The 26,891-nt window shown below is 55.8% G+C and overlaps 1 protein-coding gene across 1 annotated transcript in view; it reads right to left on the reverse strand.

Moving 5' to 3' along the window:
- Positions 1-3,216: 3,216 nt before the first annotated feature.
- The window catches only part of GRK5 (G protein-coupled receptor kinase 5), a 214,751-nt gene continuing 191,076 nt past the window's right edge, over positions 3,217-26,891 (reverse strand). The window contains exons 9-16 of the mRNA XM_060641356.3: positions 24,257-24,447; positions 20,236-20,273; positions 18,428-18,517; positions 16,106-16,314; positions 11,567-11,704; positions 10,622-10,759; positions 9,928-10,059; positions 3,217-7,718 (exon numbers count right to left, since the gene is read on the reverse strand). Coding sequence (XP_060497339.1) covers positions 7,620-7,718; positions 9,928-10,059; positions 10,622-10,759; positions 11,567-11,704; positions 16,106-16,314; positions 18,428-18,517; positions 20,236-20,273; positions 24,257-24,447 — 1,035 coding nt within the window. The 3' untranslated portion in view covers positions 3,217-7,619. The remainder of the gene's footprint in view (positions 7,719-9,927; positions 10,060-10,621; positions 10,760-11,566; positions 11,705-16,105; positions 16,315-18,427; positions 18,518-20,235; positions 20,274-24,256; positions 24,448-26,891) is intronic.

A 26,891-nucleotide genomic window follows, 5' to 3' on the forward strand; every position in this document is an offset into this window, starting at 1 on the left:
GTGCTTGGTAACCAAACTTTGGGTCAGTCTCTCCCCTTGCTCCGGAACCCTGAACTTTGGCCCATATTCACCCAATATGGCTGTCAGCATACAGCCCCTTCTGACAATAAGTTGGCCTCCGGCATTCTCTTCTAGAAAGATCTGGGTGTGGGCAAGGGGGATGTGAGGAACCTTGTTTGCTCCTCTCCGTAAAGCAAACCCCTATTCACCTGAGACTTGAGACCTTGCAGATCTTAGGGTCAAAGTATCTTCTCCTCCGTGCTATCTCTACCCACTGTTGCAATAGTTCCTTTCGAATAAAAGTCTCTCTTGACTAAATCCAGATTTGTTTTCCATTTGATACTTGCTTCCAAAATCAAATCTACAAGACAAGACACATTCAGCGAAGTCTGGTTTTTATATCTACCCCCTCCGCCTGTCCCCCTGTTGGCCACCTCTCTGTATAATTTTTTTTTTTCAATTTTGCCTTAACCTTTCATTTTTAAAAATATACGGCAATATGACAACAATATATGTTGTTGTATCCTTGCTCCCATTTTTATTTTTATTTATTGAAAAATTTTTTAATGTCTAGTTGTGAGAGAGAGAGCACATGTGCGAGTGGGGGAGGGACAGAGAGGGAGGGAGACACAGAACCCGAAGCAGGCTCCAGGCTCTGAGTTGTCAGCACAGAGTCTGACACGGGGCTCAAACTTATGAACCAGGAGATCATGACCTGAGCCAAAGTCAGACGCTCAACCGACTGAGCCACCCAGGCACCCCGTTTTAAAAATTTTTTTTTAATGTTTATTTTTTTTTGAGAGAAAGAGGGAGACAGAGACAGAGACAGAGTGCCAGAGGAGGAGCAGAGAGAGAGGGAGACACAGAACCCAAAGCAGGCTCCAGGCTCTGTACTGACAGGCTGACAGCAGTGAGCCTGACGTGGGACTCAAACTCACGAGCTGGGAGATCATGACCTGAACCAAAGTCGGACACTTCACTGACTTAGCCACGCTGGTGCCCCCCCTTGCTCCCATTTTTAAAAAATGTTGATTTTTGAGAGAGAGAGAGAGCTCATGAGAGAGGGATAGAGGATCTGAAGCAGGATCTGTGGGGCACGCAGGTGGCTCAGTCAGTTGAGTGTCTGACTTTGGCTCAAGTCGTCATCTCCTGGTTCATGAGTTCAAGCTCAAGCCTCACATTGGGCTCTGTGCTGTCAGCCCGGAGCCTGCTTTGAATTCTCTCTCCCTCAAAAATAAATAAATAAATAAATAAACAAAACTGTAATGAAGCAGGTTCTGTGCCGACAGCAGAGAGCCCGACACGGAGCTTGAGCTCACGAACCTCGGGATCATGATCTGAGCTGAAGTCGGACGCCTCACCGACCGAGGCACCCAGGCGTCCCTTCCTCGCTCCTAGTTTTAAAGAACAAAGGCAAACACGTCTCCACACCATTTCCCGTTTACAGGTGAGCATCTCAACCACCGGAGCCTCTGCCGTTTCCTCACAAGGAATCTGTCAGCCGGGCGTTTCAATGAGATTTTAAGGAGGGGAAAGCGCTCTGTAAATCAGCCGTCCTCAAACTTGACTGTGCATCCGAATCACCTGGCAGGCCTGCTACCAGCTCCTGCCCTCCGAGCTTCTGGTTGGATCCGGGGTGGAGGTGGAGAATGCCCTCTTTCCCAAGTTCCCAGGGCGGTGGCCACTACTGGGCCAGGGGCCAGACTTTGAGAAGACAGTATGAACTCCCCTCAAGGGTAGTGCATATGTGAGTATTGGTAAGAAATCTATACTTCTTCTTCTTTTTTTTTGAGAAAGAGGGAGAGATCATGTGTGAGTGGGGGAGGGCAGAAAAGGAGGGAGAGAGAGAATCTTAAGCAGGCTCCATGCCCAGTGTGGAGCAGGATGCAGGACTCGATCTCATGACTGTGAGATCATGAGCTGAGCAGAAGTCAAGAGGCCGTCGCTTAACCGACTGAGCCACCCAGGTGCCTCCCTGACATCTACACTTCTGGATGCAGTTCCAGAAAGGGACAGCAATGGCAATGTAGGTCCTGATTTGACTACAGACCTTGGCCTGATGTTGGGGTTTAGGCCCCTCTTCGCAAAGGCAGTCCCTGGACCAGCAGGCTCTCCTGGGAGCTTGTTAGAAATGCAGACCCAGACTCAGACCTACTGAGAGTCTGGATTTTCTCAAAACGCCCAGGTGAGTCTATGCTCCTCAAAGTGTGCGAGGCACTGCCCTGTCTCCCATGCCCTCTGGTTTATCTACCAGCGGTGGCAACGTCCTCCTGGGATGCAAGGTACAGGAGGGCAGGGGCCTTATCTGATTTGGTTCCGAGATAGTGTTGAGGATATAGTAGGAGTTCACCTGCTGAATGGCTGAGTAGGAAGGAGAATTCACCCTCTAGCCAACTGCACGGGCCTCTTTCCTGCTGCTCCCCCCAAAACAGCGGAGCGAGGCCCCCAGCAACTGACCTATGCCTGCAGCAAAGTGGTGCCAGGAGTCCTGGCCCTCTGCACCTTGAGAACCTGTTCCTGAGGCCCCGACTTTCCTCCTCTTCACGGTCTCTGGGGTAGGGGGGCCGTTAGATCCTGAAACCCTGTGGATGCCCCTCCCAGGGAGATAGTGGCCTTAAGTTCCTTGGTGCCCTGGGGATGCCCACTTTGAACCTATCCTGGAAACGAAGGAGGTGGAGACCATTCTGGTGCCCCTGGTTACTGAATCCATGGCTGTCTGGAGCTGGAGGAAGGGAAGGGACCTGAGTGGGTGCAGGAGGTGAGGGAAGGAGCCACCTGCCCCCAGCCTGCCCGTCTGCTTGGGAAGGGACCAAAGTTGCCAGGCAGAGGGGTGTAAGTGGTGGGGTGGGTGGGTGCTGTGGGCCGGGAGTTTCTCCCTCAGACCGTGTGTCCCAGGAGGATGGTGGCTTCTGTCTGCCTGGGAGGCTGGCTCAGTCAGTGGAGGCTTCTGGAGAAGGTCCCAGAGAAAGCCCTGGGGACCCCGAGGGAACAGCCCCCCTGTGACGGGGCCCCCAGTTCAGAGGTTCAGAGCATGCCCTTTCCCCCAGTGGACTCTCTCCCGCGGTCTGGGGGGGGGGGGTGGGGGGTGGTGTATGTGGGCCACAGCTTCAGCGGGGCCTGAGCTGTCCGCCTAAGGAGAGGGTTAATCAAGACGCGGTGGCAGCAGATGCTGGCATCTCAGCGGTGACAGCCGTGTGCAGAAAGAAAGAAATACTCTTTTCATTAAGGAATTTATTTCTCTTAAAAAAACAACAGTGGTTCGATCTAGATACAGCAGCACAGTGACATAGGAGACGGAACGGACAAAGATTCAGAACAGAACAAAAGCCGTTATCTTCAGGAATGACCTCCAAAAGGGAACTATTTTCATTCACCATCAAAGTTTAAATTTCCCTGAAAAAAAAAAATAGAAACCTTTGGATACTAGAAGGATTATTTATTTTAACGCTACCAACAGCCACTAAGCTCTTCTAATCGAGAACATTTGCTTTTGATCTATTACAAAAATGACGTCTTGATGGACTGGGGAACGATAATCTAGATTCTTTGAGGAAGCGTCTTTCCGTCCTGGGGAGAGCTAAGTTTCCAAATGTTTTAACCACCGTCCCCAGCATAAGACCAGCCGAGAACCCTGCCCTGCACCCGAGCAGGCTCTGACCCGCACCCTCTGGGCTTTGACAGCTGGACGGGTTGGTTGTGAAAGCCCGTGGGGTGGGGTCCGGGGGAAGGGGAAGGGGCCTCGGGACGAGGCTTCACTGGTCCGTTGTGACAGAAAGAAGTGAGTTCCCTGCTGGTCACGTCTCAGCCCTGTGCCTTCAAAATGCGTGGAGGTTTCACACTCCTTCTTCGGAACAAAGGCTGTAAAGTTTAGGAGGTCCTGTGTCAGAGGGTGGGGTTATGAGGCCAGGGGACACCGGGCGAGGTTGCCCTTGGAAGGACGCAGGTGCTCACACGGACGGGGGCGTCCACAGAAGCCCAAGAGGAGAGCTGATGTCACCCGGGTGGCACTTCATCTCGGTGGGCTTCTGCTCGTCCGCGAGGCTCCTGTTTCCTCTGGCAAGGCCTGGACGCCAGGTGCAAGGAGGCGGCCGTGGTCCCTCCGAATTGAGGTCTGGGTCAGTAGCTCAGTCGAGTCCGTGGGAAACCGACGCCCTGAACCTCTCGGGAAAGGACAGGGGTGTGGAAGAACGAGGAGCTTCGACAGCGGGCGTGGAGAGCCTGGCTTCTCAGAGGGCATGCCCTCAGCATTGTCGGGGCTTGCCAGGCTCAAGGGCAAGCGGCCGCATGCTGCTGTGCCTTCGAGGCCAAGGTGGCGTCCACACGAGTCCCCAGAACTCACCACCATTCTTTGCAGTGGTGCGTGTCAAGGGTGCATCAAGCCGAGGTACCCTGCGCTCTTCCACCCAGCCGGCCTCCCTGCTGCCTGCCCCTCGGAGCCCCAGTATCTGCTAAGAACAGTGCATTTCAGGAAATAAGCCCGGGGCTGCTCCAGACATGGCAACACTTAGCAACGGTGCAAGTGACCTCGAGACCTCATGGCTTAAAAAGTGATGTTCCCGGCCTAGAAAGAGTAGAAAGTGAGTGGTGCGTTTGGGGGGCGGGGGAGGGTGCCGTCCTCTGTGAAGGCAGGGGTCAGGCCTGTGTGTGGTTATGGGCGACATTATGGGAGCCCCCCTGGGGGCTCGATAGACACTTGTCGGTGGTGGTGCTCATGGCGGAGACCACCCCGTCCCACTGGGGGCAGCAGCTTGTCTCCGGAAAAGTAGAAGCAGAGATGCTTCTGCGAGGCCCTGCGTCTCACCTCAAAGGCACGAGGTCAGCGAGCGTCCAGTGAGAAAAATGTCATGCTTGGAGAAAGAGAGGCCCTTCTATGAAGAGCTCAAATGCAGTTTAAAAAAAAAAAAAATTAAATTCATTCACTGCCCAAACACGCCTCATCCCAGATAAGTGGATGGGTGCGAAAGTGGGTTCCCCCTCCTTAATTTAAAAATGCCTTTTAAAAATGCAGCTACAGAAAACAAGTCGGAGTAGAAGCTAGGGAGAGGGTGGGGGGCAGGACCTACTTGTTGGACTTCGTGGAAAGGAGGGCTGATTTTCAGGCATTGTTTGAAACGGACTTCCCTTCTCTCATAGGGAACAATGGGCAGTAGGAACAGGATGATCAGGAAGGCGGGTGACTCTGGCCCCACGTCCTACGGGCACTGGGTGGGGACAGGCAGCGAATGAGAAGGAAGACTCCAGTCGTTTTAAGAGTCCCACAAAGGCCTGTGCGTATCGTCGGAGCTCCCACGATGCAGAAACACACAGCGATGGATGTTTTTCCCTCTTGTCTCTTGACGATTCTGGTCCTACAAATGGCCAGTGTGGGGCTTTGAGGAATTAAGAGATGGCTTCTCTACACGGGTCACCGGGAAGCACTGAGTTGCTGTGAACGGGGCACAAGGAAGGAAGGAGAGTGGGGGCTCGGGCTGGTGATGGTCCCAGGAAGATGACTGTCCTTTCCATTAAGAAAGGAGGGTCAGCAAGATCTCGAGGCTCTTAAAATACTGGCCAGGGGGCTTTCCACTTCCTTGGCATAAACGGAGTATGGCTGTTTGTACTTATCTTGTATGCAGCCCAGGAAAGTAACAGAAGAAGCCTCGTGAGGCGAGAGCCGGTCTTGAAGAAAATAATACTGCGCATTAGAGGACCCGAGGGAAGCCCACCGGTTGCTTCTCTCCCACTTATCGGTCACACTCCCTAAAATGACCCGTCCCAAAGGCAGCCCCTCTCCAGCGGCGTGCTCCAGTTTGGGGGCAAGAGCACGGGCGTGGGGCATGGGGCTGCCGTGCCCCGCCACTGTCTCCTCCCTAAAAGCTCATGCTTCGCACTGCCCGCGTCACCTAAAGAAATCGTTTTGGGTCACATCCAAAGCCCCACTGCAGCCAAGGCTCACGTGCCCTTCCTTGAGGGTGCGTCAGAATGTTCTGGAGAACTTCTTTAGATGCAGATTCTGGGGCCCTGCTTCTAAAGCATCCCATCCCACAGGCTTGGGGTGGAGCCCAGGAATCTGCATGTTGACGGGAGATGCGGATCACAGAAGTGCAGGCTCCACACTGGGCGAAATCCTGGCGACTGCCAGGCGGCTGCCGTCAGAAGGAGGAGGCTGGCTCAGCCGCCGGGGACGCAGCCAGGCAGGGGAGCAGGGCTGTCAACCACTCACCCTATTCTGGAGTGGGGGGGAGGCGAGGGTGGATTTGCTTCTTGTCACCTTGTGGAGGCAACAGGAGGGGGCCGGTGGCTCCTTGCTGCTGGACGGCCGTGCTCAGAGGGCCTGGACACTGCCTTCAGAAGACCCTGGTCTGGCAAAGCCACCGAGTCCTCCTGAGGGCTATTTGTGCCTGGAGTTTTGAGATGCCCCATTACATCTTGCCTTTGTCCCACTCCTCCCAGGAAGGGACAGTGGCCTTGAGCTTCTTTGGGTCCCGGCCCTCCCCTAGAGCATCCCATTTGCTTAGAGAGCGAACTCCATCCATGCCGCCTGGGCCGGTGAATCTGTGGGGCCTTGGGAAGCTCTCCAGACCCTCTGGTCCCGTAAACGCTTAAGGAATGTGCCAGGAGTCCCTGGGCAAGCCTCCCTCCCCCTCCAGGGACTCATTCAGGATGATTCCGTTGACCCTCACTCCCTGATGCTTCCTTGGGCCGTGAGGATTTGGGATAGTTGGGGTTCCATGACTACACCTTATCACCGCTATGCTTCTCTTAAAAATAGAATAAAACAAAAATCCCCAAAGGCAAGCCTCTTAAAGCATACCGGTTTTAGCAGTCAGAACCTGCTTAGGAAGAAAGAGACCCAGTTCTGCGTACCGGCCACGTTCCAGAAGGAAGAGAAGGCCAAGGCTGAAGCAACACTGGCATCGTGTGCCTCTAAAGGAAAAGTGCACATCGGCCCCAGGTGACCCCGGAGACCCCACAGAGGACATTCTGACTGAGGGGCCAAGTCCCAATTGTGTCTTGAGCACTTAATTCGGATTGTTACAAGCCAAAAGCACGGTGACATCAATGTGAGGGAAAGGTTACACAGATGGATACGACCAATCCTTTAAAGGTGAAATGTGAGTCCTTTTCTACATTTAATAAAAACATTTTCTCATTTGAGGCTCTGGAAGTCTTGAGTCACATTTTTTTGTTTTGTAAATCCCCACCCCCCACCCCCCCACTCTAAAATGTCTTAAAACACATGGCTTAACAGTGGCTGCACAGAAAATATACACCCTCAAAGTCTGACTTTCATTTAAATACAAATATACAAAATGTAAACTGAGACAATAGAGAAATTTACAAAACTTTTCTTTAAAAATAATAAAGACAAAATTCAGTTCTAGGTATGACGCCATTAAAATACGTGCAAATTGTCGTATCCAATTGGATTTCTATTGCAATGTTCCACCTCGGCTTGAGGGCCACCTCTGGAGACAGACCTGAGTGGAAATCTCTTTGAGAAACCTGGAGGCTCTGCGTCGAGGGGGTGAGCGGCCTCCGTCCCCGGCTCCTGGAGGGCTCCCCTGTCCGTAAGTTCTGTTTCTAAGGACAAGGGTCTAGGGCTGGTCCCACCGTGGACTTCAAGGCCAGAGTGCTAACTAGCTGCTTCCCGTGGAGTTTGAACTGACATGGTTTGAATTCATGTGGTGGTTAAAACTGGTCTTGGGGTTGGGTGAACTCTTGGAATTGTTTTGATGCTGGAGGAGAGATAGAGAGGGAGAGAGAGAGAGAGAGAGAGAGAGAGAGAGAGAGTTAGTCCTAGTGGACAGGAGAGGCCTCTGAATCTGAAAACAGGGCCACGATTAGGGCTTGCTGACCATCTCTTTTTTTCCGCTGCCTTGTACATCACCCCCCCCCCGCCCCCACCTGCCACAGACCCAGGGTCAGAGGCCACCCCTCAAGGCAGGGGCAGGTATGGAATTAAGAAAATCCCAGGCAGGGAGGGAGAAGGTGGCCTCTCCCAGAACATCTACGCGGCTAAGTACCGCAGGCCCAAGGTTAAACTGCCATGGGTTTGAGCCTGACACCTGCCACTTAGCTGAGTGACCTTGGGTGAGTTATTAAATGTCTTGGCTGCCCTGCTTGTAGTGTAGGGGAAGAGTTGCTTCTCCACAGGGCCAGGCTGTGTGCAGAGAGGGCCTGAGCGAGTGCCTGGCCCGAGAACCACAGGCTGCTTGTTTTGGTGCCCCTGGCACCCTCTTGGCATACCCGTGGGTGCGGGTCCCCCACACCTGCAGGGAGGAGGAGAGAGACCCGGGCCATCTGCTTCCCTGGTGGTAGTGCTGGGCGCTGTGCAGAGGGCCGCTGACCTCCACTTCCCTCTTCCCTGCTCTGGGCACTGACCTTTGAGACGGGCACACAAAGGCTGGGACAGGGGCGGTACAGTGCCACCCAAGTAGCAGGAAGAGTCAGGGCCAGATTTGAACCCCAAGTCGGGGAGCCTCCACAGCAAATGCCTGTCCCAGGACCTGGGGACTCAGCCATGTGGGAGGAGACAGGTTCCTTTCTTTCGGGAGCTTCCATTTTCCTTGGTGGAAGCATTTAAAAATTATATTTTTATAGTATATGAACATGAGTATATTTTGGAACAGGATGTGAAACTCACATGAAGCTTTTAGATAAAACCCCAAACTTGGCATCAGGCTGCATTTTCTCTCCATATGTCTGATCCGTGCTCCCCACCATTAACCCCAGATCCTTCGCAGGGGCTCACTGGCCTTGTGACTGTGGGCAAGTTCCTTGACCCCCTCAGCCTCAGTTTCCCTACCTGTGAAGTGGGTTAATCGTACACACGCTGGGCTCACATGGCACCAGCATGTCCCAAAGGAAGGATCCCAGTTTGGCTTGCTGATGCATCCCCAGCCCTGAGAAAACAGCCCAGCACACTCAAGTGAGTAGGCACTCAATACATATTGGCTGAATGAATGAATGGTTGGACGGAGGCCCGGGCTTTTGTGGAGCTTAATTAGGAGAAGCTCTCAAAAAGCAGCCAGTGCAGAGCTGGTCCACACCAGAATGCCATAAACGGCCACCCCATCCTGTTAGGGGAGCCGGGATTCCTGGGGCCTGGGGACCAGAGCTTCACAGCCTCTCCTTCTTCGTCCTCCTGGGAGGGGCACAGCTCCCTTGGGGTGGGGGGCGGGGAGGAGTATAAGTCACAGGAGCCTCCCAGGCTGTGGCATGGGCGCAATGGGGGGCCACGCCTCCTTCAGGGGCCAGGCCAGGAGGGTGGACGAGGGGATGAGGTGGGGGCCTCAGTGGCCTCTCACTCACAGGCCTGTGGGGACACGTCTTCTGTCTGGCCCACACCAGCCCTTAATCCAGGGGCAGGCTCTGAGGAAAAATGCGTCTTCCCAAGGGGCAGAGTGTCCTGTGGCTTCCAGCTGGGGGGCACAGCTGCCATGTGTGGGGCCCCAGCCCAGGAGCCACTGAGGCTCTGTGGAGACCACCTCTCCCACACCTGTTCTCCCCGTTCTTTGTCACGTTCAGCAGTTACCTACAGAACTGGAGTCCTTACAATGGCCACATGGGGCAGTGAGCTCTCTGTCAGGGAGGTTGCGCCCCAGAGACACTGGGCAAGGTCTGGAGACGTTTTTGACTTGCACAGCGGGAGTGGGGCGCTCCTGGCGGGGAGACGCCCGGAGGCTGCTGGGTATCCCTCACTGCACACGACGGCCCCCACGACAGAGAGTTCACCCAGAATGCCAACGGTGCCGAGGCTGACAAACCCTCGTGAAGGGTGAGCTCTGGGCCGGCCCTGCCCCTTCTACCCAGCCGGTGGGCTTCAGGGGCTGGGACGGGCTACTGGGAGAAGGCCACAGCTCTGGTCTCAGGGAAGTACCTGGGCCCCAGGGCGTCCCCGGGGCCAACGCCAGGACAGCCGGCCATGGTGGGGGCATCCCTCACCTGACGCTTGAAGATCCTCTGGAGCAGCCCTTTCTTTGGCGGTTCTGGAGGGTGATTCCTATTCAGGTCCGGCGAGAGGGTACCGTTAGGTCCAAACACGTTCAGCTCCTTAAAGCACTCGGTTTCTATCATCTGGGGAAGGGGTGCAAACCACAGGTAGCGTGAACAGCTGTGTTCGTCATCTTAGGTGGACAGGAGCCCCGGAGGCCGGGCCACCACCCTGCCCGGAGCCGGCTTCCAATAGGTCCTCCCCCTGCCCTGCGTCCTTCAGGGGCCCCGGGCCCAGGCCGCTCCTCGCCTGCCACTGCCTCTCCCCTGCCGGCTGGCCGCAAGGGTGTGCTCATCATCCAGCTACCAAGCCCACACCCCAGCCCCCCCTACACCCCCCCGAGCCCAGGTCACCCACATGCTCCGGGCCCTTCCCCCTGCCAGCGCCCCCTCCCCTGCCCCATCATTTCCAACCCATTGGAAGCAGCACCGACTCCCCCAGCTCATTCCCACCTGTGCGTCCAGCCACAGTCCTGTCCTCCTCCTCTCTCCCAGCCAGACTTCCCGAGACAGCCGGCAAAGACGGCCGTGTCCATGTCACCTCCTATTCCTCTTCTGACCCCATGCCCACGGTGCCCTGGGCCAGGCCTGGTGCCCTCGACCCAGCGGCCCCCTTCGGGGTGCGTGTGGCCACCGCCCTGCTCACCTCACTCTGCCAGGGGATGGGCACGGAGCCCGTGGAGAACTTGGAGTAGAAATCGTCGTCCGTGTGGTCCAGGTTGACGCCCTTCACGGTGGAGAACTGCTCGATGTCCAGCACGTCCTTGCAGTACACGGCGCGGGGCTGCGGGCGGAGGGCTCGGTCACACAGGGTCCCGCCCCAGGCCCGGTGCCCCCAGCCTCGGGTTCTGATGGGGGGCAGGGGGCACCTTGCAAGGGACCGGTGCTGCTCTCTCCCAGATCTGCCAAGGGGCTCCTTCCCGCCATCGGCCTCAGGCCGGCTGCAGGCCTCCCCACTCTCCAGGCTGGGGCCACGGTGGGGAGACTGAACATGCCCTCTCTGACCTCACGTTCCTTGGCACCCCTGGGGATCCCCACGCCCCCAGCAGATTTTCTTGTTCCCCAAAGCCCACAGGATCAGGATGATGGAAGTGTTTCCGGGCATCTCCGTCCAAACGAGGGCCGCCCCAGCTGGGGCCTCCAGCCTGTCCCCCACAGAGAGAACTGATGCTGGGGACCCAGGGCCAGAGAGACACGTAGCCCAGAGACAACCTCCAGGTAGTTCTCACTACCGGGCACCCAGGCTCTGCAGCCGGACGGGCCTGGGCTGGGCTCCCAGCTGTGATGCTTAGGAACTCTGGGAAAGTCACATATCCCCTGTTGGCCTCAGTCTTCGCACCTGCAAAGTGGGGACATTAGAAAAACCTATGCCGTGGGGCTGATGTAAGCGCCCACCATGGAGCTGGGCACCGGAACCATGAGCTGTGGCTGTTAGAGCACTAACATCCACTGTTCTCACTTGCCCACTGGCCCTGCCCTCTAGGAGTTCAAGGTCGGTCGGGGTGGCCTCCCAGGGCCCAGTGTGGACATTCACTAAGTTGAAGTCGTGAGTCTGTGCACAGGTGCAGCCTGGGTCGGGGAGGCAACTCACATCTGGAACGAAGGGAGGGTCCAACATCCCGGCTTCTAAGCGCTTGAAGTTCATGTTCCTGAAGAAGGGGTGTCTCTTGACCTCAGCAGCCCCCTCCTCCTGGCAGCCCAGTCTCTGTTTTGCATCTTTGGTGAGCAGCTGTGACAAGAGAGCCGTGAGAGGTCATGGCTGGGTGGGCCTTTCGTCCCGCTGAAGGCCACAGGGGCTTTGGGGCTTCAGGCCTCCTTTCACAGGTGCACCCCGGAGCCTCCCACACGTCCTCCTCCAGCCTCTGCGGGGCCCGAGCCGCCCCCAGATACCCAGGGGACACTGCCTTGGCCTGCTCGGGCCTTGCAGCGTGCTTAGATGCCTAGAGGCTGCAGGAGGGCGGGGGGTCCTGCCTGCCCTCCCCACAGCAGCACACCGACCCTGCGGCACACTGGGCACCACCCATGTCTGTGGCCCTGTGTAACTTCTTCTGCTACAGGCAAGCTACAAAGGGCACGGATGGTCTCTGCAGGTCTCACTCATTCGTCTACTCAACGCCCGAGTACCCTGTAGATAGGTATCTAGTTGGCACAAACCTCTGTGCAGAGACCGGCGACGGGCACGGAGTACCTGGCCTCAGCAAGGCCACGTTCAGAGGACCCGTCAGGGCAATACAGGTACGACACCATGATGGCAGAGGAACACGACCTGGCTGCCAGCTGGGGGGACGGGGAAGCTTTGCAGGGAAAGGGCATTTGCTACAGGCTTTCCAGGAGTGGGGAGGTGGGGAAGGCATCGGCTGGCAAAAGCGGGTGGTGGAGACCCGAGGGCAGCCTTGGGGAACACCTGTCTTTGAGTCTGGGCGAAGGATGAAGGGGCGGGGGATGGGCCAGGGTGAACTGGCTGGGGAGAATGCTGGTCAGGGTAGAGGAGTGTCCTTCTCAGAAGCCACAGGTGGGGAGGTTCATAGGGCAGGAAGAGGCTGCAGAAGCAGTCAGCCAGGCCAGACGGGTAAAGGTATGAACGGGGCGGGGAGGCGGCAGGAGAGTGGGGGGCGGCGCTGGGAGGGGGCTGGGAAGAGCAGGCTGTGACGCTGGAGGACCACCAGCTGACCCCCGGGCATCTGTTTGCTCTGAGACCAGAATCAGAGTGGATGGCCTGACCTCAGGCCATTCTCTCTCCAATACGCTGGCACCCCGTGTGTGCTCTCCTAAAATGTACATTTGCAGCTGGCCGTGGGGGCTGGGGTTGCGGTGGTGGGCCAGCGGGCAGGCGGGCCTGCTGAGGTTCATGGTCTAGAGGCGGAGGCTTGCAGGAGCCATTCCCTTCCCATTTCCCTTCAAACAGAGGACTCAAAGGCGGCACCTGGGCAAACACCAGGTCACAGCCTAGAAAAGACTTAAGCTGTGAGAATCACTATGTCAACCTCTGGACCACCAATCACCCAGGCATGTTTTGCCCAGTGAGCCGGTGCCTCGGGACTTTAGCTTGTCTTCTCCGGAGGCTTTGCAGTTCCACAAAGGCTCCAGGAATCAGGCTCTGCTGGGCCAGGGCTCCTCCCTGTTCTGAGAAGTCCCAAAGAGGCAAGGCTCCCTGCGTAGAGGCTGGTCCTCCCAGCCGTAGACCCCAGAGCCTGCAGGGCCAGCCAGCCAGAAACACGAACAAGGACAATAAAGGCGAGGTGGGCTGGGAGGGCTGTGCCAGGCCGCCCATCAGTTCTGCCAGGAGTGTTGGCTTGTGCCCAGGGCCGAAAGTCCAGGTTCTCATGTGAAATCTCTCCTGCTTGAAGTCTTGGCAATTAACCTGCCATCCACCTCTTTCTAAAACACCGTGCAGGCTGAACACCCATCTATGTGCTACCTGATTGCAGCCCTGGGATCAGGTATACACCAGAAGTGAGAGGGAGAGATGGTGTGAGCTGGGCAAGTGGGGCAGGCAGAGTGGGCTTCCTGAAGGAGGAGAAGAGATGGGCTGGAAGGCTGATTAAGGCTGAGGTGGCTGAAGGGCCAGAGGGAGGGTCCTGTGAGGAGGTCAGGGCCAGTTCTGGAACTCAGCAGGGACCTACAGAGGTGGGGCTGAGGTCTGGGCCTAGGGACTGGACCAGCGGACCGGGCACTGACACGTATGAATTTTCTGGACCCCAGGGGGCAGTGGAGAGGGTCTTGTGGCATCAGGGTGGAATCAGGGAAGGAACAGGCGGCCAGGGACCAGCCTCCCTGCAGTCTGTGGAGTGGCCTTCTTGGGCAGGCAGGGCTGGAGCTGCCAGGGTCTAGAAACAGTCCAATGTGCCCCAAGCCTTCATGGTTTCCTCACAGACAGGCCCTGCTGTGTCCTGAGCTGGCACCTCTTGGAGGCGACAGGGCCAGCCTGGCTGCCAGACCGGACAGGCTGTGGGGAGGGGTGGCCAGGAAGCCCAAGGCCAGAATCCCATGACCCTATGGTCATTTTTAAGAAGATGAAGCAAGGCCAGAGGGCTTTGTCAGTTCTTCCAGCAGAGAAAGATGAGGGGACACTGGCTCGACCTTTGAAAGCCATTGGCCAAGGTCCACGCAGAGTCCCAGGCTCAGCCACCGCCTTTCCCGCAGTAGCCACCAGGGGGCAGCAGAGGGCCAGCAGTGCCCCTAGTCCTGGTGCCCGGACAGGCACCCAGACAGCGGGCCGGAGCCTCTCTGCCTTCCCGTCCTCCCAGCGTGTCCTGTGTCCTGCTGGGGTTGCTCTGGTTCTCTGAGTCCCCGACCCTGACCTGGGATATTTGGTGATGCTCTGACCATGGCTGATGACTTCCCTCTTCTATCCTTCGCCTGGTTTGGCCCCACTGGACAGACACCTTGCGTCTAAGCCAAATATTGGCGGGTCTCCTACCCCAGTTTTCAAATGTCCTCAGGGTCCCACATTTCCACCTACCTGACTTCTGTCCCCCACCCCGACTCTGGCTGCCGTGACTCCTTGGGTTTCTGGGAGGCCCAGGGGTGCAGGCAAGTGCCCGGCTACGGGCCAGCCCACAGGCCACGTGGTTTGGGTGTATGTCTGCAAGCCTCCTTCAGTGACTCCCACACATGTCGATGGCAGATCTATGGGTCCTCTTTTTTAGAAGTGCTCAAATGGTCAGATCTTGCCCCGAATCCTTCTTCCCATGGCTCTGTGACGTCAGACTGAAGCCGGTAAGAGGAAGTGGTCAAGCAGTGAGCGGATAGCTCCAGAGAGGGTCCTCCTCAGGGTGGGGAGCTATGCCACACGGTCCCTGGGCCACTAACAGTGCGGCCTTGGCTTTTCTGGAAGCAGAAGCTTCACTACTTTCATCAGTATGTCGGGCCTGCCGTTCTATACCCTCCAGCCTTGTGATTTATACACACGAGTCAGAGAGGAGGCAGGGAGGGCAGCCTCACCCCTGCTGTCTGTTGTTCCAGGTGCAGCAGCGCTCCAGGGAGAGGCGGTCCGAGGGCTCATGGGTACCCGGAGTGGGGCATCCAGGCCCTCCTGTCCATGCGCGGCCGGCACTGGAGGGCCGCTGCCTGGGGTGGGGGTGCAGCACAGTTGGGCCTGCATCAGAGGGAGAGGCCCCAAGGGGACACAGGCAGAACTTGGGAGCATGAGAGCCAGGTGGGGCCATTCCCCCCACAAAGCCTCTGGCGAGCCACTTGGGCTGGGGGGGGAGGGGCAGCAGCCAGGGGTGGACTCTCTCCCAGCCCCACTTCAAAAAAAAATTTTTTTTAATGTTTGTCTTTGAGAGAGAGGGTGGGGGAGGGGCAGAGAGAGGACGATAGACTCTGAAGCAGGCTCTAGGCTCTGAGCCATCAGCACAGAGCCTGACACAGGGCTTGAACCCACGAACTGTGAGATCGTAACCTGACCCGAACTCGGTCACTTAACCGACTGAGCCACCCACGTGCCCCACCCCCTGCCCAGCTCCATTTTTGATGGCCCCAGTCACTACTTCCTCTATCAGGCTTCCTAGCCCCAGTCTGGTCCTGCCCACCCAGCTTGTCTAAACGGTGCTCCCCACCCTCCCCCTCCCCATGGACGATGAAGTCCCACGGTCCTTAGATTGCTGTCATGCAGGACCTAAGCTAGTGTGGCCAGCATTCCATGGAGTGGAAGGAAAACTCTATTGTAAGATGTTCAAAGACTGAAAATATCACCACCCCAGCACCTGCATTGCACCTGCTGGCCTCAGTCAGTGCCTGGGGATCCAGAGTCCGAGGCTGCAGGGCGCCAAGGTCAAGGGTAGGGGATGCCCCAAGATCCCTTTGTGTCCTGGGGAACCAGTTGGGATCATCTCCTTTCTCCAAGACGTTGATTTGCCCTAACAAAGCCGGATCTGAGTGTCTCCCGCGGTTCGCCCCAGCCCCTTCCCTGTCATGGGGCCTCCCTGCCTGCACCCCAGGCCTTCTCCTGGCAGCCGTGGCCGACCACCCCAGTCCACGACCAGGACTGCTCGTTCCTCTGGCTCGGTGCTGCCACTACTCCTACCCCAGTGTGCCTGACCCTGTCCCTGTCAGCCTGTTTGCGCAGGAGGGGAGACACCACTGGACACCCAGCCCACGGGCAGCGTCTGGCTCACCAGGAGCTCACCATTTTGCAGATGGACTTGGCCTCCTCAGAGAACTTTGAAGAGTACACCTCCTCCGTCTCCAGGACGCGGCGGTCCACTTCCTCCCGCTTCACCTTCTCTTTGCGGCCCCGGAATGGCGACTGGCCCTCGATCATCTCATAGATGAGGCAGCCCAGACCCCAGTAGTCAGGGCTCAGGCCGTATCTCTGGTTGTTCAGGACCTCTGGGGCTGGGGGTAGAGGGGGGGAGCGAAGGGAGGTAAGAGAGAGCTGGCGGCAGGGCAGAGTCAGGGCACACGGGGCCAGGGTTGTGACTCACACCAACTGCATCCACGAGTGATGGTGTTGCTCACGGAACGCCTGAAGCTTCATGGCAAGGACATGCTTCCCCTGCTGACTCCTACTCACCAAATGCCATAAATACCGTCTCTTCCAGGGAGCCCACCCTGACTGCTCTCCTCTGTGCTTCTGGCTTCAGAAGCTTGATCACAGTGGATGGAAACGACCTGTTCCCTTCATGTCTCCCCGGCTAGAATCTGAGCTGCCTTATTCACTGCTGTGTCCCAGTAACAGGTATGACATCTGGCACAGGGTACGTGCTGCACACATATTTATTGCCAGGAAGGAAAGTGTGTCCACCCAAAGAAAAGAGGATTTTAAGTTCACCTGGAATTCAAACAGCCTCTCACTATGGCTTCCCTACTACTTTGATAAAATGAATTTTAGATTAACCATAGAAGTGCAAAAAAGGTTAAGTTTCATGTCTTCAGGCAGGTGACAAGCATCCAGAGGCAAATGCATCCACACATGTGCTGGATAACACGTATAACAGAGGCCCTGCAGATGGAGGCAGGCAGCACTCTGTGCGAGACAGACATACAGGTACACAAAGGTGTGCAGATCCTTCCTTCCTTCCTTCCTTCCTTCCTTCCTTCCTTCCTTCCATCCACCCATCCACCCACCCTTCCTTCCTTCCTTCCTTCCTTCCTTCCTTCCTTCCTTCCTTCCATGTATCCATCGTTCCATCCATCCTTCCTTTCTTCCATCCATCCATCCATCCTTCCTTCCTTCCTTCCTTCCTTCCTTCCATCCATCTTCCCTTCCTTCCATCCATCCATCTATCCTTCCATCCATCCATCCATCCATCCTTCCATCTATCCACCCATCCATCCATCCATCCTTCCATTCTTCCATCCATCCATCCATCCATCCATCCATCCATCCATCCTTTCATTCATCCATACTTCCATCCATCCATCCATCCATCCATCCATCCTTCCTTCCTTCCTTCCATCCATCCTTCCAGCCTTCTATCCATCCATCTATCCTTCCATCCATCCATCCCTCCATCCATCCACTCATCCATCCATCCATCTATCCTTCCATTCTTCCATCCATCCATTCATCCTTCCATTCTTCCTTCCTTCCTTCCTTCCTTCTATCCATTTATCCTTCCTTCCTTCCTTCCTTCCTTCCTTCCTTCCTTCCTTCCCTCTATCCTTCCTTCCTTCCTTCCTTCCTTCCTTCCTTCCTTCCTTCCATCCATCTATCCATCCATCCATCCATCCATCCATCTATCCGCATTTGCATGGGTACACACACAGCCACATAAACATAGATACACACAGGTTCCCCAATAACATGCAACCTGAAAAGGACCTTCTAGCAATAGATACAACACACAGAATCCTGTACAAGTGCTGCTGGCATGAGCCTAGTGGAGGACAGCAGCATCTTCAGTACCCAGAGCTTTCTGGAGCCCCCTACCCCCTGGGACAAGTGGACATGTGTGTGAGGTACATGCAGGAGGAAGCCCGGGGGATGCCCATCACCAGAGAGGGATTCAGGAGGACCAGATGTAGCTCCAGTCTTTTCCCTGCAGCCCCCAGGATGGTGGTCCTAGAGTAGGCTTGTGGTAGGGGGCTGGGGGGCAGGGCAAGGAGGCTCAGGCTGGTCTCCACTTAGCATCATGCCTAGTGACACAGCAGGTGGTGCAGTCCTCTCCTTTCTGGGCCTTTCCTAGTGACCTCACTCCTCTCAGGGACCCCCTGAAAGGCCGCCTGCCAATCACCAGACCCCTACTTGGGTTTAGCCTCCCCCAAACAGCACCATGTGCCCGCACTGACTGTTGATCCTGAGAGTGGCTTGGCTTTGAGGTGCAGGTGGGGCTGTGGTGGGGGGCTCAGAATGCTCAGTTTAGGCAAGATGAACCCTGGGCCTCAACGCTCCACCTGCCCCAGCTAAGACCTCCCACTGCCTGCTGTGGCTCCACTTCTGATCAGAGCTGCATAGAGGAGGGAGGCCCAAGAGGTGGGCTCAGAGAGGGTCCGGGCCCACACTCACCCATGTAGCCCACGGTGCCCACCCGGCCGCGGATCAGGTCTCCGTCGGGAATCTTCACAGCCAGACCCAGGTCTGAAATCCGAATGTGGCCTGAGGCGGGGAGAGCAGAGTCAAAGGGTCGCTGGGACAATCAGTGGACACATGGCCCACCCTGGGCGGTCCAGAGACTTGCTTGCCCCTGGTCAAGGTACACAGACTCTCGGCCCCAAGAGGGGCATCCCAATCAGCTACCTCAGGGTGACTGCAGACCCTTGGGGGCATCCAGGTGTCAGAGGACGTGGGTAAATCATTACTTTACAGGAGGAAAACATAAAGACGGGAAAGGATGTCTGGATTTGGCTGGACGATGGCCAGCCTACCCATAAAATGCCCTAATGGGCTTCTTGGAAGGCTGAGATCACCAAGTTTAAAAGACCTTGGCCTGATTCTATGATTGCTTCATGGGAAAAATGTGAGATTTTCCTGAACTTTTACAGTTTGCTTAAGGGGAAAAATTATAAAGCAATTCGGGAGGCAACTCCCTGTCCTTCCCTGTTGCTCTTTGGAGGTTCTTTGCATTCTGCCTTTGGAGAGACAAGAGTGAAGTCATCCAGGCCATGGGGAGACTGAGATGAAATGGAATCCAGGACTCCCCTCCAAAGGCCAAGATGACACAGCGCTTACAGCTCTGTCTTGCTTGGCGGCCCACTGAGGCAGGGTCATGGCCACACCAGGGCCCCACAGCCCGGACCCCAGTGAGGTCCAATGCCAGGGACTCCCCACCAGGCCAGAGGGGTGCAAACTCCCTGGCTCAGCAGCCCTGATGAAGGTGGGGAGGGGAGAAGAGAGCACACAGGTTCCAGCTATCAGGCTGCAGATCAGTGGTGGGCATGGTTCTGAGAGCAGCAGAAGAACCCCAGTGGGGACAAGAACCCCAGTGGGCCCTGGGCTCATCCAAGAAGGGCGCAGGCCCTGGGCCCTCTGCCCACTTCCCCACTCAAACCTCTCTCCAAGTCACCAATGACCTGCCTCCCTTTCTCCCTCCCCCTGCCAGGGGCTGCCTGGCATCTGAGGCATGCTGGTCTCAGCTTGCCACTGATTGCTGGGTGACCTTGGCTTGTCGGCTCCTCTAAGCCTCAATCTTGTCATCTATAATATGGGCACAGGGATGCTGGCCCTGCCCCCTCTGCAGAAATGGGAACATCTAGTCTGATAACAGATGTGAACACCATTCCCCAGGTGTGAGAGGCTAAACATGTTACCTGTGTGTGTGTACATGTGCGCATATGCATGTGTGCATGCACACACACACACACACACACACACACACACACACACTCAGGAAAACAACAATGGTAATGCACAGATAATGCCTAACACATTTAGAGCTGGCTATAGCTGGCGAAACAATTGCCCTTTAAGCTATTTTATTGGAGCCTCACCTCCACCCCACCCTCTGAAGTAGGCAGAGCAGGGCCCATGTTTCCATTTCACCAGCAAGGGAGATGGGGGTACCAGGAAGTTGTGTGAGAGTGAAGTACTTGCCCAGGATCTCTGAAATTCTGGACTCCTCAGTCAGTGCTCTCCGTCTCTCTGTCTCTCTTTTGGCCAAGCCACACTGCTGCCTCACCATGCCCACTGCCTGCCCTGGGTACCCAGGATTGGGGAGAGGGAGTGGGTGCTCTCCCTCTTTGCCCACTGCTCTCCCCCAGTCCCAGGGTCGTGCCTCTGAGAGTCTCTGCAGGAAGGCCCCCTGCTCCTTTTGGATTATGATGCTCTCCTTGGCTACAGAGCAGGAAAGGGGTTTCCCAAGCGGCTCCCCAACTTACCATAATCATCTAGCAGGATATTTTCGGGTTTCAAATCTCTGAAAGAGGAAGAGGACAAGCATGTGAGTGTGGGCACTCTCAGCACCAGGGCATGGCGTCTGGGTTGACTTCTTGCCGTGTTTCCTTCCCATCTCTTGGCTCAGGCTGTCTGGTCTCTTTCTGGATCCAGACAGTCTTGGACTAATTTCCTTCCTCCCAGTATGTAAAACAAATGTCGCTGTTGCCATAGGCATCTTCCCGACCTGGAGATGACTGGGAAGGGGTCAGGCAAGGGCCAGCCCTGGCTCCTATCCACACACTGACCACACCAGGGGCGGAGAATACTTCTGGCTGGTGTGGTGACAGACCCCTCTAGGGCTGGGAACACCCGGAGGTCTCAGGATGCTCTGGGATGCCCTGAAGGCAGAGCGGGGCCTGGGAATTAGGGAGGAGAAGTTACTGAGAACACAGCACCAGCTGTAGAACTGGGGCAGAGAATTGTAGAGGGCAGGCCCCCTTGGGGAAGGAAACCCCTTGTCCCCCAACTCCAGCAGAGTCATAAGCCCAAGAAAGCACAGCTGTAGGTGTGCCCGTCTCCATCTGTCCCTCCTCTCTTCTCTCTGATGACACAGTCACTCTTCATAATAACAAGCCCCTCCCCACCCAACTGGGGTAGGGAGGCAGCAGCAGTGTCTGGTTTTACTAGAAGGTCCTTTCCACGGGTAAAAGAACAGTCAGTAGGATAGCATGTGCGACTCAGTTAAGCCATTAGCATCTGGATTGAGGATCCGACTCTCCACCAACTGGCTTTGTTTATTTAACTGCTGGCAGCTGTCCTCATGGGGAATGGTTAATGCGTTCAAATCCAGTGGGGAAGCCTCACAAGGTGATAATGCGTTTGTATGGGGTTATTTATCACAAATAAACACAAATACTTTGTTGCTCTTATTTAATTCGCGTTCTTTGATGTATTAACCGTTCCAAATAAGGGCAAGAGCCACCCTCTCAGTAAGCCAGCAGCCACAGGGTTGGAAAGATAGCTGGCGGACTAGGGCCAGAGCCCAAACCCATGGAGAGGCCACGGCAAGTGGTCCAAGTGGTGGAAGCCAGGGAAGCGCTGTGGTTCTCTTCCTCCCGAGAATAAGGGCCAGAGCCTGGAGGACCGCCTTTCTTTTTGTTTTAAGAGAAAAGCCATCAAGTGGAGATTTCTTTTTTCAACCCAAAGGGATTTTTTTTCTCTTTTCACTTGAATGAAAACAAAACAAAAGCCTAAATGGGGAGAATGTTGGGGTGTGTGAGAATGTTGAGGGGGTGAGAATGTTGGGGGGTGGGAATGTTGGCGTGTGAGAATGTTGGGGGTTTGAGAATGTTGGGGGGTGGGAATGTTGGGGTGTGAGAATGTTGAGGGGGTGAGAATGTTGGGGGTGGGAATGTTGGGGTGTAAGAATGCTGGGGGTGTGAGAATGTTGGGGGGGTGAGAATGTTGTGGGGGTGAGAATGTTGAGGGGGTGAGAATGTTGGGGTGTGAGAATGTTGGGGGGTGAGAATGTTGGGGGTGAGAATGTTGAGGGGGTGAGAATATTGGGGTGTGAGTGTTGGGGTGTGAGAATGTTGTGGGGGGTGAGAATGTTGAGGGGGTGAGAATATTGGGGTGTGAGTGTTGGGGGTGTGAGAATGTTGTGGGGGGTGAGAATGTTGAGGGGGTGAGAATGTTGGGCGGTGGGAATGTTGTAGGGGGTGAGAATGTTGAGGGGGTGAGAATGTTGAGGGGGTGAGAATGTTGGGCGGTGGGAATGTTGTGGGGGGTGAGAATGTTGAGGGGGTGAGAATATTGGGGTGTGAGTGTTGGGGGTGTGAGAATGTTGTGGGGGGTGAGAATGTTGAGGGGGTGAGAATGTTGGGCGGTGGGAATGTTGTGGGGGGTGAGAATGTTGAGGGGGTGAGAATGTTGGGCGGTGGGAATGTTGTGGGGGGTGAGAATGTTGAGGGGGTGAGAATGTTGGGGGTGTGAGAATGTTGGGGGTTGAGAATGTTTAGGGGGTGAGAATGTTTAGGGGGTGAGAATGTTGAGGGCTGAGAATGTTGGGGGGGTGAGAATGTTGGGGGCTGAGAATGTTGGGGTGTGAGAATGTTGGGGGCTGAGAATGTTGGGGGGGGTGAGAATGTCAGGGGTGTGAGAATATTGGGGGTGTGAGAATGGTGGGGGCGTGAGAATGTTGGGGGGGTGGTCAAGGCCATTCCTTCTTGTTTCAACACCTTCTTGGACTCCCAAGATCATCCCTGCCAAGAGCTCTGTGGCAAAGGTCTCCAACTGGGGTGTGTGTGTCCACTGGGTCTGCGGGAACAGTCCAGGGGGTTCTCTGTGGGCTGAGGTTTTCAAGAACGTGTATTTCTAGATCTCTAACCTGAGAAGGCCCTGTCCTGGCATTCTCTGGGATCTCCCCACCACGTGCCCTTTCTCAATGGGCAGATTCCAACTGACAGAAGAAAAGCAGGCTCCTTTTCGCTCTGATTGCTATGGTGTCCTGCTCCAGGACCCCAATCAGAAATGGGTTCTACTAGGGGCACCCGGGTGGCTCAGTCGGTTATGTGTCCGACTTCGGCTCAGGTCATGATCTCGCAGACCGTGAGTTCGAGCCCCAAGTCAGGCTCTGTGCTGACAGCTCAGAGCCTGGAGCCCGCTTCAGATTCTGTGTCTCTGTCTCTCTCTGCCCTTGCCCTGCTGGTGCTCTGTCTGTCTCCCTCTCTCTCTCTGCCCCTCTCCCCACTCAAAAATAAATACACATTTAAAAAAATTAAAAAAAAAAGAAATGGGTTCTACTAAAATCGTTACAATGGCAACTTAACACAAGTTATTTTAACACTGAGAGCCTATGGTGAAAGGAAATTAAAATAAAAATCTTATATATATCCATCCATCTCAGGTCCACATGCTGCTCAATGATAGACTTTTAGGCCAAAAAAGAGATGACGTTATAATAACATTCTGCGGGGGAGGAAGGGAGTGGGGAAGAGAGTGATAGATCCCTCACCTTTAAAGAGTTTTCATGCATTTTTTATAATTAATTAATTAATTATTAATGTTTATTTAATTTTGGGGGGGGGGGGATGGACAGAGAGAGGGAGACACCGAATTGGAAGCAGGCTCCAGGCTCTGAGCTGTCAGCACAGAGCTTGACATGGGGCTTGAACTCTCGAACTGTGAGATCATGACCTGAGCCAAAGTCAGATGCTTAACCGGCTGAGCCACCCAAGCACCCCTGTCAGGTGTTTTGACTTAAAAAAAACTATTTTCTTAAGTCTATTTATTTATTTTGAGAGAGAGCGCATATGCAGGGGAGGAGAGAGAGGGTGAGAGAGAATCCCAAGCGGGCTCCTTACCGTCAGTGCGGAGCCCAATGCAGGGCTTGAACTCACGAATTGTGAGATCATGACCTGAGCCGAAAGCAGCTCGGGTGGGACGCTGAACCGACTGAGCCACCCAGGCACCCCGTCATGCATTTTTGGTGGAAATCCATTTGCTGTAGCAATTAGATTCCACTGGCTACCTTCAAAAATGCGATGTTAATTGCTGAGCTTCAAAATATCAGCCACTGTTTTAACAAATGATATACTATTTAGGATGTCTCCTTGATGTATGAGGGCACACAGATTTTCAAATTTCCTTGAGAGGGGCAGTGAGAAAAGTTTGAAAACCACTGCTTGTGGAACCCATAAAGTCAAACAATATGGGATGGACCGAGGTCCGTGCTGCTGCGGTGACGATCCTACTGTCTTTCTGGGACCGGCTCACCGAGCTTCTGGCAGGCCGGGCTGGAAGGCACCGGTGGCCTTGGCCCATCCTCGTCAACTCTGAAGGACTAGCACTTCATACACTTGGCCCCCCAAGCAGCCCGCCTCACTTACGTGGTCCAGGGCGTGAGTTTCTCTGGTGACGGCCGGGCCCCGAGTCCCAGGGCGGGGGTCCCTGCCTGACCCCGGGTGTGGAAGGTCAGCCCCCGCTCAGCCGCTGGTGGCGGGACCAGGCGGCGAGCCCGCTCACCTGTACACGGTGTCCTCCCGGTGGAGGTCTTCCAAGCCACAGAGGATTTCTGCCGCATAAAACAAGGCTCGCTCCTCCTCGAAGCCAGGGTTGCCCATGTTGTAGATGTGGAACTTCAGGTCGCCTCCGTTCATGATGGTCAGAACCAAGCACAGCGCATCCTTGGTCTCGTAGGCATAGGCCAGGTTGACCTGGGAGCACAAGACAGCCCTGCGGTGAGGTTCCAGCCACCGCTATCCGCTTCCACTCTTCCTCCTCAGGGTCCTCGAGGCTGGAGGGGGAGGGCCGGAGTGGGGGGGGCTCTCAGCAGCTTCGTGCCACCGCCCTGCACCTGGGCAGCCTCACGGCACCGCTGCCCCTTGCCCCTCTTGGCTGACGAAGGACTCGGACCTTCCAATATGGCGGTTCCAGGCGAGGAGGCAAAGTAGGGGAGGGCAGGCTGGTACTCGGCCCTTTCGGGAAGCCTGACAGATGGTGCCTATACGTTTACACAGACAAAAGCACGTGCCTGCTTCATTTAGTTAAAACTGTGGGTTGCCTTAGCTGGCCAGTTAAGAAAAGCAGGGCCCAGATGCCTTTTGGGCTGGGGTCTCATTGTCACGGGGACGCTGGGAGTAGGCTGTGGAGGTGGCCAGTGGGACTCTGTGAAGTGGAACGCAGTTTGGCAAAGACTGTCGCCTCTTGCATGCAGGACACATCCGGTCACAGGGACCATCAGGACCTAGTTCCTTACCGGTGCAGACCAGCTGCCCAAGGATGGATGCAGGCCATGAGACTGTGGGAGAGGCGGCAGGGCTGGGTCTGAGGCAAAGTATGCTGGGTGGTTCTCGTCCCTCTCCACTTAGGGAGCCAATACAAATGAAATCTGGCCACCACGGACCAGGCTGGGGATAGGCTGGGCCATAAAACTCGGATGCAAAAGTCAGGAACGATGGGAATTATTTCTGAGGGAAGGAAACAGAACGGGAGCCGAGCGGGAGGGCTCTGGGGACTGTGCTGGGTGCCAGCCTCTGAGCTGGCCCTCCCTCCCACACCTGCCTACGATCACCAAGGAAGGGCTCCTGGAGGGCACTACGGGGACTCCCTGCCAGGGGCAGGGGACAGGGCACAGTGGAAGGCGGTCTGGGTCCTTGATGATGTGCCACCCCATTTATCAGGCACACGGCCCTTCTCCCCCGAGGAGGACCCACCATCACCAACCCCTATGAGAGCCAGTGCTGCCCCTTCCTTTAATGATGGGGGTTCCACAGGCAGCACTGAGGCAGTGACCTATGGTCCCAATTGAAGGGGGCCGGCAGCAGAGAGGAAGGTTCTGGCCTCAAAGAGGCCTAGGGCCAAAATGCCAGCTGGTGGGAGCACAGCACCATCACACTGCCGGTGTGATGGGGCCGGCAGCCAAGGGCAGCCTGAGATGACGGGGAGAATGCACGCTCCCGTCTCTTCTGAGCGTCGCCTTACAGAACCACGCCCTCCGGGGAACGACTGAAGCACTGGGTTGATGGCCTCTCTCGCTCCCACACAGCTGGTGGGCGTTTAGCTGGCACAACCTTCACGGAGAGCCATCTGGGAACTGCTTCCAAATGGAAAACGCGCACACCCTCTGACACTGCCTTCCTCCACAGGGAGTACGTCCTACGGACACACGGAAATGTGCCAAAGGCATGTTCAAGGGGTGACACGGCAGCCTTGTTCGCAGTGGCTTGGAGACCAGAACCGATCTGTATCTGTGGGGACGGGCTGCACAGCTTATGGTTTATCTCTTTGCTGTGTCGCAGGGGATGGCGCGCAGCGTGAAAAAAAGAGGTGCCACCGTAGATCTGGCCACAGGAAAAGACCTACAATTTAAGGGGAAACTACTGCAGCGAAAGATGTCGGTAGGACTCCCCTGGCTAAAAATAATAAAGCCGATACATGAATCAGACATGTTGGAATGGCTACCCAAAGACAGAGGCTTTTGTTTTCAGTTTGAGCCTGTCTGTGCTGTTTGAGTGTCGACCTCGTACATATATATTGTTTTTTACAGTGACGTGTGGCAGAGGCATTTCGAGCTGACCAAACACCCACGTACTCTTCCACACCTCCCTGCAGCTGGCTTGTCCCTTGCAGGGACTGGTTCTGGCCAACAGCCTGTGGGCGGAGTGAGGGATGTTCCTGCAGCTGAGGCAGTGAGGGTCCCTGGGCAAGCCCCCCGGCACACGCTTTCAAGACTCCAGGTGGGGCAGCTGTAAGGTGGGGGAGGGTGGCCGGATCTGGCTGGACCCTACGTGTGTGACGCTGGCCCGTGTTGTTTCCAGCTACTTCGAGCTGGGGGTTAGTTCCTGCAGCAGAGCCTGGCCTGGTCATGGTGACACAAGGCACGTAAACAGATGGCGGCTCTCTAGGATACTGACGCTTAGGTCTCCCCTGTGATGAAACCAGCCTACAGGGATCTGTGGAAACAAAGCTCCTTGGCCGGGCCCAAGGTGGGCTGCTTTTGTCCCCTGAGGAGTTTCCCAGGTGGTCCCGGAGAACAGAGGCCATGGTCCCACACAGAGGGGAGCCAGGCCAGTTCTAGTGACAGGACCAAGGCAGCCACAATTGACCACGAGTAGCCTTGTGATGGAGGGAATGCCTGGCCGCCTTTCCGCAGCTTACT

This window comes from Panthera onca, chromosome D2, assembly GCF_046562875.1.
Source record: "Panthera onca isolate mPanOnc1 chromosome D2, mPanOnc1 haplotype 2, whole genome shotgun sequence".
NCBI classification, from domain to species: domain Eukaryota; kingdom Metazoa; phylum Chordata; class Mammalia; order Carnivora; family Felidae; genus Panthera; species Panthera onca.